General features: G+C 37.4%; 1 protein-coding gene across 1 annotated transcript in view; it reads left to right on the top strand.

The window, feature by feature from the left end:
• LOC308251822 (cadherin-related family member 3-like) overlaps positions 1-13,030 on the top strand; it is a gene marked incomplete at both ends in the record, with an annotated part of 83,701 nt that overhangs the window by 52,792 nt on the left and 17,879 nt on the right. The window contains one exon of the mRNA XM_080675498.1: positions 5,113-5,211. Coding sequence (XP_080531624.1) covers positions 5,113-5,211 — 99 coding nt within the window. The remainder of the gene's footprint in view (positions 1-5,112; positions 5,212-13,030) is intronic.

Raw genomic sequence — 13,030 nt, forward strand, 5'->3', positions numbered from 1 at the left:
TTGCTCCCTTGAGTATTATGAAGTGGCCTTCCTTACCTCTTATTATGTCCTTCACTTTGAGATCTAATTTGTCAGATATAAGTATTGCTACCCCAGCTTTTTTTTCATTTCCATTTGCCTGAAAAACCTTTTTCCATCCCTTCACCCTCAGTCTGTGTGCGTCATTTTTTCTGAGGTGGGTTTCTTGTAGACAGCAGTTATATGGGTCTTGTTTTCTTATCCAATCCGTTACCCTATGTCTTTTGATTGGGGCATTTAATCCATTTATGTTTAAAGTTATTATTAATAGGTACTTATTTGTCGCCATTTTTATTCTTTACCCCTGTGTTCCTTCTTCGCTTCCTATTTCTTTTCTTTTTTTTTTTTACACAGCAGACCCTTTAGCATTTCTTGCATTGCTGGTTTGGTGGTAATAAATTCCCTTAGTTCTTTTTTGTCTGTGAAGCTCCTGATTTCACCTTCAGTTTTGATTGATAGCCTTGCTGGGTACAGTGTTCTTGGATTCAGACCCTTCCTTTGCATGATTTTGTATATTTCATTCCATTCCCTTCTGGCCTGATGAGTTTCTGTTGAGAAATCAGTTGATAGTCTGATGGGGGTTCCTTTGTATGTAACTTTCTATCTCTCTCTTGCCGCTTTTCAGATTCTTACTTTGTCGTTGGTGTTTGCCAATTTAATTATAATGTGCCTTGGCGTCAGTCTTTTGGGGTTCATTTTGCTTGGGACTCTGTGAGCTTCTTAGATTTGTGTGGGTTTTTTCTTCCCTATATCAGGGAAATTTTCTGTCATTATTTCTTCAAATAGGTTTTCTATTCCTTGCTCAGCTTCCTTTCCTTCTGGAACCCCTATTATGTGGATGTTGTTCTGTTTCGTGTTGTCCCAAAGTTCCCTTAGGCTCTCCTCCTGCCTTTTAATTTTTTTTTCTAGAAGTTGCTCTACTTGGGTATTTTTTCCCATCTTGTCTTCTAGCTCACTGATGCGGTCCTCTGCTTCTTCTAGTCTACTCTTGATGCTTTCTATTGAGTTCTTTACAGCGATGTCATTTTTCATTTCTTCTTGGTTCTTCTTCATTTCCTCTTGGTTCTTGCTCATATTGTCGAATTTGTCTTCCATTCTTTTCAGCCACCTTATGACCATTTCTCTGAATTCTTTCTCTGGAAGGTTGCTTGCCTCCATTTTGTTTACTTCCTTTTCTGGTGATGCCTGCTTTTCTTTCATATGCGGGCTGTTTCTTTGTCTCCCCATGGTCTCTCTTCTCTGGGTGTCTGGTTATGTAGTTCTCTCTCTCCTGCGTTGATTTAAAGGCACAAAGTACAGCACTACCAGGTAGAACTCACAAGGCACTGAACAGAAATGTATTCATGATATTAATGACCTCCAATAAAGGTGACTACCAGAGAAAGGCAAATTAGGTGATAGGAGAGAAAGAAGAAGAGGAAAAAGAAAGAAAGAAGAAGAAGAAGAAAAAAAGGAGTGTCAAAATGAAATTGGGAAAAGAGAAAGAAGAAAAAAAAAGAAAAAAAAAGTAAGAGAGACAAGAAAGAGACTAAGAGAGAAAGGGGAACAGACTATATATATTGGGGAAAAAACTCCAATAGAACAATCACTAATCCCAGCAAATGCCAGCAACAAGTGCCTGGGGATTAGTACAAACTACAACACCAACTAATATGGAGTGAGGCAAGGGAAAGCTGAAGCACAAAACAAACAAAAAAATAAACAAAAGAAGAATACGCAAAACAATCTCACAAAAAAGCATAAAAATTCAATATAATCTACATTCAAGCGAACAACAACAAAAGGACAGAGAGAAAAACAATTTTTTGGATAGTTAAGACAGCGAAGAGAGAGGTGTGTATGAACTTGGAGCAGGGGATTGGAGATTAGATATGTAAGTAGGGTGAAATTTTAACAAGGGGTAAACAGAAAGAAGAGGGAAAATCTAAAGCAGGAAAGGGGTAAGATAAACAGGACACCGAAAAGGGGAAGGTTAGGAAGAGAGTGATGGCATAAAGGTAGAGTTGAGATAGAGTAAAACGATGCTAAAGGAAAGATAAAAATAGAATGTAGAACACTAATCCCAAAATAAAATGAAGAGAAAATAAAATGACACTTAAAAAAAAAAAAAAGATCAAATAGCAGTATTAATAATACGGATTGAAAATAAAAATGTAATAATTAAAAAGGTAAAATCAAGTGAGGAAAAAGAAAAAAGTTAGTTTCTTGAGTAAAAGATGCAAAAAATGAAAATTAAAAAATAAAATAATAAAAAAATAAAAAATAAAAATTAAATGTGGAGTAGTGAAGGTCATTCACTTCCTCTGTTGTTCTGTTTGGCACGCCTGTTTCTCAGTCCGGACAGTATTGCAGTTCCCTGCATTCCACTGCTCTTCAGTGTTGTCAGCCAGTCCTGATTTTAAGCAGGCGGTGTGTCTTAATTTCTCGTATTCCTTTATTTTTGATTACACAAGAGTCAATTTGTGATTCAGACCTTGGGTGGCAGTGTTTCTGGATTGACTTCCGGGTCTATCTATGGCCTCTCTAGGCAGTGTTAGAGCCTTCTTTCCCTTTGGCACTCACTACCGGTTTGTGCGAGTGGGCTGCCTCAGAGCTGGCTCTCCGATGGTCGGTCGCTCTCCGATGGTCATTCCCCGCTCCGATCCCCAGGTTCCAGAAAAACACTTTCCCCTGCAGTCTCCCAGGGTGTCCCCAACTGGGTGATCCTATGTATTGGGCTTAGTAATCAGAAGCAAGAATTTCAAGAGGAAAAAGCCCAAGTGTGCGAACTCTGGGGCTGCGCGTAAGTCTAGGCAGCCTGAAATTCTTAGGGTGTCCCTGCACTTCAGATCAAAATGGGTTGCTTTTTAGAGAGCCCTTCTGTTAGCAGCTCTGAGGACCCCTTTCCACATTCACAGATCACGCCAGCCCCAACAGCCACGGATTTTTCTAGGCACAGACTTCCCTGGTCCTCCAGCTCCCGCAAAACGGGTGTTCCTCTTTCCCTCCGGGACCATAGACCTCACCTTATCCCAGGCGAAATCTGACCTTTCCGTGGTGGTGTGTAGAGCTCCTCTGAACCCGTGTGTTTGCGCCAATTGGGGAGCGTTGTTCTGGGGCTCGCAGCTGTTCCGTGGGTGCCGCAGTTGTCTAAATTTAAGTTTTAAATGTGATTTGTAGACTTAAGTGACCCAACTATGTTGAGAAGGAATGTGTAGGGGGCAGGGACACATCATGACAGTATGCTCAGAAGTGTTCCTCTTGTGTTTTCTCTGCTCCCCATTGGGGGAGTCTTACTGTTTCATGCAAAAGCCTGTTGCATAACCCGGCTGATCTTTTAGAGAGAATGCTTTTTTCTTGCATCTACTCATCCTGCTGGCCTAACTAATCCAATAAAGAATTTGTTCTTCTCACCAGATTTGAGCCTTTCTCCAAGAAGAAGAGAAAAAAAATCTCACAGTAATAAATCCACATCCTCACTGATCCTCACACACCAACTAATTCACAACAACTGCTCATAAAGGGTGCTTTTAACACTGCATAGACGTGATGCAGTCTATGTTTATAGGCCAGGTAATTAGCACAACTTCGAGTCTTTATGTATGCAACAAAAATCATAGTATAGCAAAGCTGGAAACAACACCTGCTCTTATGGCATCTGACTGGGATTAATTGAAGGAAACATAGAGGCTTTCACATAAATCACCTGTGTCTGTGGAACAGTGCTTCCTAACCATTCCTCGTGGCCAAGGATACATATCAGATGCTGATGAAAACTGTAGACCCTGTTCCTGGAAAAATACAACTAATACAAATAATGCCACAGATTCTCTTAAGTGAGGTTCTATAGATCCCAGATTAAATTTTCTCATTTGACAGGTGGCATAGATTTTCAGGAGATACAATATACAAGTGTTCTTCAGAACAGGATTTCTACAAGAGAATCCACTAACAAAAAATTTTGTGATCAGATAACTGTGGAGAGCAATGCATACCTGGACATTCAAGACACAGAATGACATATCAGAAATCCACGAAGTCTTGCCATAAAGAAACTTTTAAATCATTGTTTAACTTAGCATTTTGCACTTGACATATTAAGCATTTCAGAGGAGATATTTTGGGAGATGTTGGCAGATACAAGTAAGTCCAATACCCACTCCACAACTTACTAGCTGTGTGACCTAGCAAAACACTTAACTCTGAGAACCTCAGTTTCTTCATCTGTAAAATGGGAACAAAACTACTACTAATGCTTTGCATAGTAAATGTTAATTATTATTTTATTTTTATTAGAAAAAGCTTCTTCTTTGCAATTTGCTTGCTTTATGTTTGGCCATCAAATTCCTTCTTTTCAACAACTTTCAGATGCATTAGTTTGAGCTTGTTGGTCTGAAATAAATAATAGAATTTTTTCCTATGACACACTGTACACAACTATCAGGGTGAGGTGAGTAAAATACATGAACTACTTTTTACTTAACTTTTTATAGTGTAAGAAAACTTTTTTGGGCATGATCGCATTTTGTCCTCACATACTATGAAGTGGGAGATTGAAACTGATATTATTCCTTTTTTATTGATGAAGAAACTGGGCCTCTGAGAAGTTAAGCTAGTTCAAGGCCATAGAGCATATGTCAAAGCCAATCCTTGAACATGCCTTTTCCAAGTCTCTTTCCATGCCACTTCCTAGGATATACAGTAAAAGCAGAAAGTAGTATGTCATATGCTGGGTTGAGAATGACATACTACAAGAAAATCTCTAATGGAAGAGATTGTACTCATGAAAAATACAATAAACTCCCTTTTGTAAAATATACAACTATACACTTATACCGGTATGTGCTATATATGATACACACATACATATTCACTATCGTGTAAAATAAGATATGGCATACAGATGACATATATCTTTGACTAATTGCTTTGGCTAGAATTCATTTATATTCCCTGAGAATGCAAAGCATGGGAACAGGGATTATTTGGGACCAGAGAGAATCTTATTGTAGTTTAAAATCTTCCAGCAAGCCTGTTTTTGGGGGCACATTTAGCTTGTTTGTAGACTAAATCTGCCAATATAACAAAGCATTTATTCACTGTTCAATTTTACAGTAACTGTGACGATCATTGTACAGATTGCTCCGGCCAATGATTTCAGCCCTGTGTTTAAAGCTGCGCACTACTCATTCTCTGTTCCAGAAACATCAGGAGGTAAGAGATCCCCCCCTTCCATGATATTGACGCACAAGGAAACTCCTACCGGATCCCAAATGGGTGACCAATGGGAAGATGACACAGCATAAACAGGAGAGGGAGTTTTAAGGGTTCCAGACCTTCAGAGAATGGCAGTGACCTCAGTATATCATCCTGATGGTTCCTTAAAGGCTCCCTTGTGATTTGATGTCAGATCTCAGATTTTTTTGTAATGGACAAATAAACATCATAATAATTTTATTCCATTTCTCTTCTTTCCTGCCTCTGGATTAGGTCCAATGTAAAGGTGGTAGGGACAATGTGGCCATTGTCCATGCAATTTATATCTTATAAACATCTGAGGTCAGATTTCAGGTCCAGAGTCAAGATCCTTTCTAAGCCAACTTAGAATTGAATTAGGACATATATTAGCATAAACCAATAAACATTCGATTTTGAAGGGACAGCAGAGGTAATATTTGTGTTTTTTGTCATCCAAGTGAGGAACATATCCTTGCCTCAGCACCTCTGGATGGTGGTCCCCCAGGCTTAGCTTGAATACTTCAAGGGATAAATGAAACCAGTTGTGTGCTGAAGTCAAATATACTTGCTCACAAGAGCCAATTATTAAATTTCTAGGAATTTTATAACCTGATTATTACTGGTTATAAAATTAAATTATATAAACTTCATTACATAAATTATATTAAAAACAAAATTAGTAAGTATTCAAAAACCTCAGCACTTCTTAATTATGTTACTACATTTTACCATTATCTATATCCTTTAGGTTATTTACAACTATTTATCCTGCATGGTCAAATTCTGTATATGTAATTGTTTGCTTACTGAACCGCTCTTCCCAACTTATTATTATGTTGATAGCTAAAATTTAGCAATGGTGGGAATATTTACACCATGGAAATAGGCAAATACTGTGTAGCAGGGCTTAATTCATTATTTTGTATTATTATCGCAAAAATTGAGGCAATATTCTTCTGGCAATCAAAAACTATTATCAATTCAGCAAAGAAGTCATTTGCATCATTGATATACCAATGAAGCTCTGATATTGTTTCACTTTCATCTTATTCTTTAAAAAGAAATAATACCCTGTTCCATTTTAAAATTTTAAAACATGTTTCATTTTATAATTACAGTTGACATAAAATATTACTTTAGTTTCAAGTATACACCCCAGTGATTAGACATTATATAACTTACTAAATGATCATCCTAATATATCTTGTAACCATCTCACACCTTACATAGTTATTAAAATATTATTGACTATACTTTCTATGCTGCATTTTTTCATATGTCTCTTGGCCATCTGAATGTCCTCTTTGAAGAAGTGTCTGTTGAGGTCCCTTGCCCATTTTTAATTGGATTGTTTGTCTTCTTGGTGTTAAGTTGTATGAGTTCTTTATATATTTTGGAAATTAAGCCCTTATCAGGTTCATCACTTGCAAATACGTCCTCCCATACTGTGGGCTCCCTTTTCATTTTATTGATGGTTTCTTTTGCTGTGCAGAAGCTTTTTATTTTGACATAATTCCATTTATTTGTTTTTCCTTTGTTTGTCTTGCCCTAGAAGATGTATCCATAAACATATTGCTATGAGAGATGTCTGGGACTTTACAGCCTATGTTTTCTTCTAGGATTTTTATGGTTTTGCAACTTACATTTAAGGCTTTTATCCATTTTAAGTTTATTCTTATGTGTGGTGTGAGTTGATGGCCTAGTTTCATTTTCTTGCACGTACCTGTCCAGTTTTCACAATACCATTTATTGAAGAGACTATTTTTACTCCGTTGTATACTCTTGCCTCTTCTGTCAAATATTAGTTGACCATAATGGTGTGGGTTCATTTCTGGGGTCTTGACTCTGTTCCATTGGCACTGTTCTTGTGCCAGTACCAGGACATTTTGATTACAATGGCATTGTAATGTAGTTTGATATCTGGTGTTGTGATCCCTCCCACTTCGTTTCTCAAAATTGCTGCGGCTAATTAGGGTCTTTTTAGTTCCATATAAATTTTTGGAATAATTGTTCTAGGTCCATGAAATATGCCATTGATATTTTAATAGGGATTGTGTTGAGTCTATAGATTGCTTTGGGAAGTATGGACATTTTAATGATGTTAATTCTACCAACCCATGAACATGGTATATGCTTCCACTTGTTTGTATCTCCCTCTAATTCTTTTTCAATATCCTATAGTTTTCTGAGTACAGGTTTTTACCTCTTTGGTTAAGTTTATTCTTAGGTATCTTACATTTTTTGTTGCAATGGTAAATGGGATTGTTTTTTGTTTCTCTTTTTGGGAGTTTATTATTGCTGTATAAAACTGCCATTGATTTTTGTATATTAATTTTGTATCCTGCTAGGTTGCTGAATTCATTTATTAAACATAGCAGGTTTTTTTTTTTTTTTTGTGGAGTCTTTAGGGTTTTCTGTGTACAATATCATGTCACTTGATAATAATGAAAGTTTTACTTCCTCCTTTCCAATTTGGATGCCTTTTATGTTTTCTCCTTGTCTGATCACTGTGGCTAGGACTTCCACTACAATGTTGAATAAGAGTGGTGAAAGAGGACATACCTTTTCTTAGGGAAAATGGTTTTAGTTTTTGCCCATTAAGTATGCTGTTGGCTATAGGTTTGTCATATATATGGCCTTTATTATGTTGAGGTGTGATCCCTCTATTCCCTCTTTGCTGAGAGTCTTTATCATGAATGGGTGCTGGATTTTGTCAAATGCTTTTTCTGTGTCTATTAATATGATCATGTGATTTTTATTCTTCATTTTGTTTATGTGATACATCATGTTTATTGCTTTGTGAATATTGTGCCAGCCTTGCATCCCAGTAATAATTCCTACTTGGTCATGTTGTATGATCTTTTTCATGTATTGCTGGATCTGATTTGGTAATATTTTGTTGAGATTTTTAGAATCTATGTTAATCAGGGATATTGGCTTGTAATTTTCTTTCTTTGTAGTATCTTTATCTGGTTTTGGAATTTAGGTATGTGGGTCTCATTAAAGGGAAGTCTTCCCTCCCCTTGAATGATTTGGAATAGTTTGAGGAGGATAGGAGTTAGTTCTTCCTTGAATGTTTGGTAAAACTCGGTGGCTTCTTCATTAAATCATTAGTTGTAAGACTTCCATTCAGCTATATTTCGGGCAGTTCTGAATGATGGTTGGTTTGTAGTTTAGTTGTAATTTTGATATGGTTTTGGGAAGTTTAGAGTACTGGATTTTCCTACACAGCCATCTTGACCAGAAGTTTTAACCTTATTCTTTAACATATGGAAAACATTAATTAACATTCATGTTGGAATTATCATCATTTGTCAATTGCAATTACAGTGTTTGTATGAACAAGGGAGTTAAGCAAATTCAATAAAAGCATTCTGTGAGAATCAATTGTCTATATGGGAATTCACAATAAAGAATATTATACATTTTATTATTATTTGTAAATTTTATGCTATATATTTTTATATCAGTAAATTTTATAATAAGCTGATATATTTATGTGGACATATATTCACACACACACACACACACTCTTTTTTTTTTTTTTTCCTCAGAGAGTTGGTTGTTAATCATTTGCCAGCACATCACAGGTAGATCCCACTACTTCAAACCAGCTTGTTTCCTTGCAAATAATACAATGATTACACAATTGTTCTGAGGACAGACTAGACCAGTTGTAGGCAAACTCATTAGTCAATGAGCCAAATATCAACAGTACAACGATAGAAATTTCTTTTGAGAGCCAAATTTTTTAAACTTAAACTTCTAATGCCACTTCTTCAAATAGACTCGCCCAGGCCATGGTATTTTGTGGAAGAGCCACACTCAAGGGGCCAAAGAGCTGCATGTGGCTCGCGAGCCGCGGTTTGCCCACCACTGGACTAGACCTAAAAAGCTCACATATTTGGATTTTAGTTCTTTGTTGGCCTTACCATGCAGTTTTGAACAAATCCTTAAAATTCTCTGTAAAATGAATGCACATGTCCTAGTTCTGGAACATAAAACAGTTGAATCCTATAGTTTACTAGAGGCCTGGTGCACGAATGCGTGCTTGGGTGGGATCCAGCTGCCTGCCCCGATGGGGGCCAATTGGGGTGGGGCCAGCGGGGGGGAGGGGACGTGGAGGGTTGGCTGGCTGGCCCCACCCCTGCTTGGGGTGGGGGGGCAATCAGGGAGAGGGGCCGCAGGCTATTGGGGGGTGCCGATCAGGGCCCTGATCGGGTGGTTGGTTGCCACAATGTGTGTCATAGTGACTGGTCCTTCCGGTAGCTTGGCTTTTACATATATAGATGACCAGTTTTAGAAAAATTGCATATAAACTGAATTAGTGTAAACAGGATCCTGCTGCTCCTCCATAGAGTTTTGTTGTCATTCCTTTTGTTGATAGAACCTCGTTTCCTTAATTTATTTTCTCCCTTTGAATTCTCCCAGTTCTGGTAGTCTTCTAGCTCTAGGGAGTTTTAGTAGAAGTGCTTTATGGTGAGTCTTTATACAGAGGTTAAATAGTTCACAAGTTTCTAATGATCGCCTAACTGATAAATTGTAACTATGAAGCAGGGGGTGAGCACTGGCTTCCAGGGTCCCTCAGGGAAAAGACCTGCAGCCTTCATCAGATGACTGAAGGGTTTCCATGTCCCTCCAACGTTCACAGCAACCAGTCTGGATTTTAAAATGGAGACTGGCATTTTTATTTTTATCTTTTATTTTATTTTTTTGGCATTTTTAAATAGACTTTATTTTTTTAGAGCAGTTTTAGGTTTACAGAAAAATAGAGAGAAAGGTACAGAGATTTCCTACATACCTGTGGCCCCCACATATGCATAGCCTCCTCCATTATCAACATCCCCCACTACAGGGTACAATTGTTACAACTGGTGAACTTACATGGACACATCATTATCACCCACCATTCATAGGTTTCATTAGGTTCACTCTTCGTGTTGTACATTTTATGGGTCTGGACAAATGTACAATAACACACATCTACCATATGGTATCATACAGAATAGTTTCACTGCCCTAAAAATCTATCTGTGCTTTGCCTATTCACCCTTCTTTCCTTCTCAAGCCCTAGATCTTTTCACCATCTTATAGTTTTGCCTTTCGAGACTGGCATTTTTAAAAGATAGCATGTTGTAGGAACCAAGTGTTTTACCAATGGCATGTCAGTTTCTTTTCCAACTATCTGAAGCTGTCCTGAAATATAATTTTATGTTTTCAAGGTAGGACTCTCTAAATGTATTGAATACAGCTAGCTTTTCTTAAGCATAATTTAATACCTTCTTGATGGCTTATGGGAAGGATTTAGAATTTTCAATTACAGCACTGTCAATTTGGAAGGACTGTAAAGATTCAACCTTTTTATTTTACTGTGAGTGCTGGACAGAGAATTGGGCCACACAACTGGTGAATGGCAGAGATGATGGATAATACAGACTTCCAAATTCCTGGTCCAGTTCTCTGTTTTGTATTCCCAGCTGCTTTTCTTGGATGAATTTTGATGATTGAGATTATCAGCAGTTTGAAAACAAGTCCAGAGAATTCATATGAAGAGATAAGGGGATCTTGTTGTGTGTGTGGTCTATTCTCCAAAAGGCTGGTTAATGTCCTGCTGTAACAGAGAGAGGACTTCTATGTCTTCATAGGGAGCAGCATGATGTAGCAGAAAAACCATGAGAGTTGGAATCAAATAGAACTGGATTCAAATTCTGTCTCTGCCACTGTTCGCCAAATGACTTTAGGCAGGTCATATAACCTCCATGTGTCTTTGAGTTCTCATCTGGGAAAAAGAGATTACAATAACAACGTCATAGTTGAGATGAGGATTAACTGATAATTATATGCATGCAAAGTATATGGTACATACTGACAAAAGCCACAACAGTATTGCCAATAATAATAATATTAATAATAATAACCACTAACATTTTGGTGCCTATGATGTGCCAGAATTTTTTCCTTGCCATTAAAAAACACAAAAAAATTTCTGTGATCTTCCCTATCACAGGACAAAAGATGAATGAAATTAAGGGAGGGTTGGTGTTCTGAGGCAATACCCACCAGAGGAGACTAAATCATCTTCACAACTCAGTGATGGTTCATTTTAAATGAGGGAGTTAAAAAGTTAAAACTACTCTGAAAACAAACTCTCCTCAGAATACCCAACCTTTAGTTTGTAGACCAGGAGGACATTAGACAATCCATTAACGTGGAGTTTTTTCATGCTGTTGGTTAGCATAGGGTGTCAGAGTGCCTTGAGTACCACATGAGGTTTTTTGTTATCCTAACAAAATTATGGGAATCTATAATCTTTAACTTAAAATAAAATCCGATGGTATGTAATGAGCAACTAAATCTCTCATTGACAAATAGCTTATGCAGGGAGGTAGGCATAATCAAAAAAGTTTTTTTTTTTTTAACAGAAACGATTTAGAAGAAAATACATGAAAATTGAATCACAGTGGGTTGCAGGTCACAAGGGAAAACACATTTCATTTCCAATGGTTTTTGATAAGATGTCTGGCAGAGTTGCAGAGTTTCATAATTACTTTATTTCAAACTTTAGCTAAAGATGCTCAAGATGGCTTTTAATTTTATTGGAGGGTTAATTTTATATATACAGAAGGATAGGCTTTCCATTATGCTTAACCAGGTGTTAAATGCAAAAACGATGCCAACTTTGCCTAGAACTGTAGGATAGAGATGGCAATTTTACCCTTAATCTATTTTAAGTGGTCGTTGTAACACTTTTTTTTTAGGTTGGACTCTTTATACTCTGGGTTTGCCATGATGAAATATAATTTTTTTCCAGAAGTGTGTTTTCTCTGTTCCTAGTATTCTGAGTTGTGTTCATTGCTTGCTTAATAAAATTACCAGAGACTGATGAACCTTAGTCAAAGAAAGATGCAAACTGAAAGAAATCCTGTGAGCCTGCAGGTGACGCTATCCCATTAAATAGTTTCTTCATTGTAATTTTCTGGTCTTGATGATTAGCAACTACAATGTCCTATGCACATGTTGCTGACACTAGTCATATGTGGTGGTATTCACTACATGGAGGAGGTCTGGTATCCGCCCTGGAGCTTATAGTCCAGTCAGAAAATGATTGAGGAGCAAATCTGTTATATCTGTTATCTATTACTATAAGTATGCTGTGTAACCCCCACCCTATCCCCACCCCAATTAGAGTCATACGAAAATAAACATTTATTTAGCCCACGAGTCTGAGAATCGGCTGAACTGTCTGTCTCTCTGGTTTTGGCTCAGATTGTTCAAAATTGTGAAAATTGGCTGGCTTTTTGTTCACCTAGTCTGGCTTCAGCTGGGATGACTGATGACTTGGTTCCTCTCTCCTCCAACAGGCTCATCTGAGAATGTTCTTAGGCAGAGGCAGTGGGGCAGGAGCAAGCCAAGCCTAACCACATGCGTGCTTCTCAGGCCTCTGCTGGTCAGGTTTGCTAATATCCCATTGGCCAAAACACATCACGTGGGAAGACAAAGAGCATGATGGTTGGAAGGATAAAGACTATGGGTCTATTAATTCAATCAGTCTACTACACCATCTTTTTTTCTAAAAGATTATGTGGGGAACTACACACTGAAATCACAGCAAAGTGAGTTTTAAAATGTGGGCTGTAGATTCAGCAGATACAGATTTTTTTTTGTTGTTAATCCTTGCCCAAGGATATTTTTTTACATTAATTTTTATTTTATCTCATTAAAATTTTTTTTCTTTTAATATATTTTTATTAATTTCAGAGAGGAAGAGAGAGGGAGAGAGAGATATAGACATCAA

This window comes from Plecotus auritus (assembly GCF_963455305.1).
Source record: "Plecotus auritus genome assembly, chromosome: 6".
Lineage (NCBI taxonomy): Eukaryota > Metazoa > Chordata > Mammalia > Chiroptera > Vespertilionidae > Plecotus > Plecotus auritus.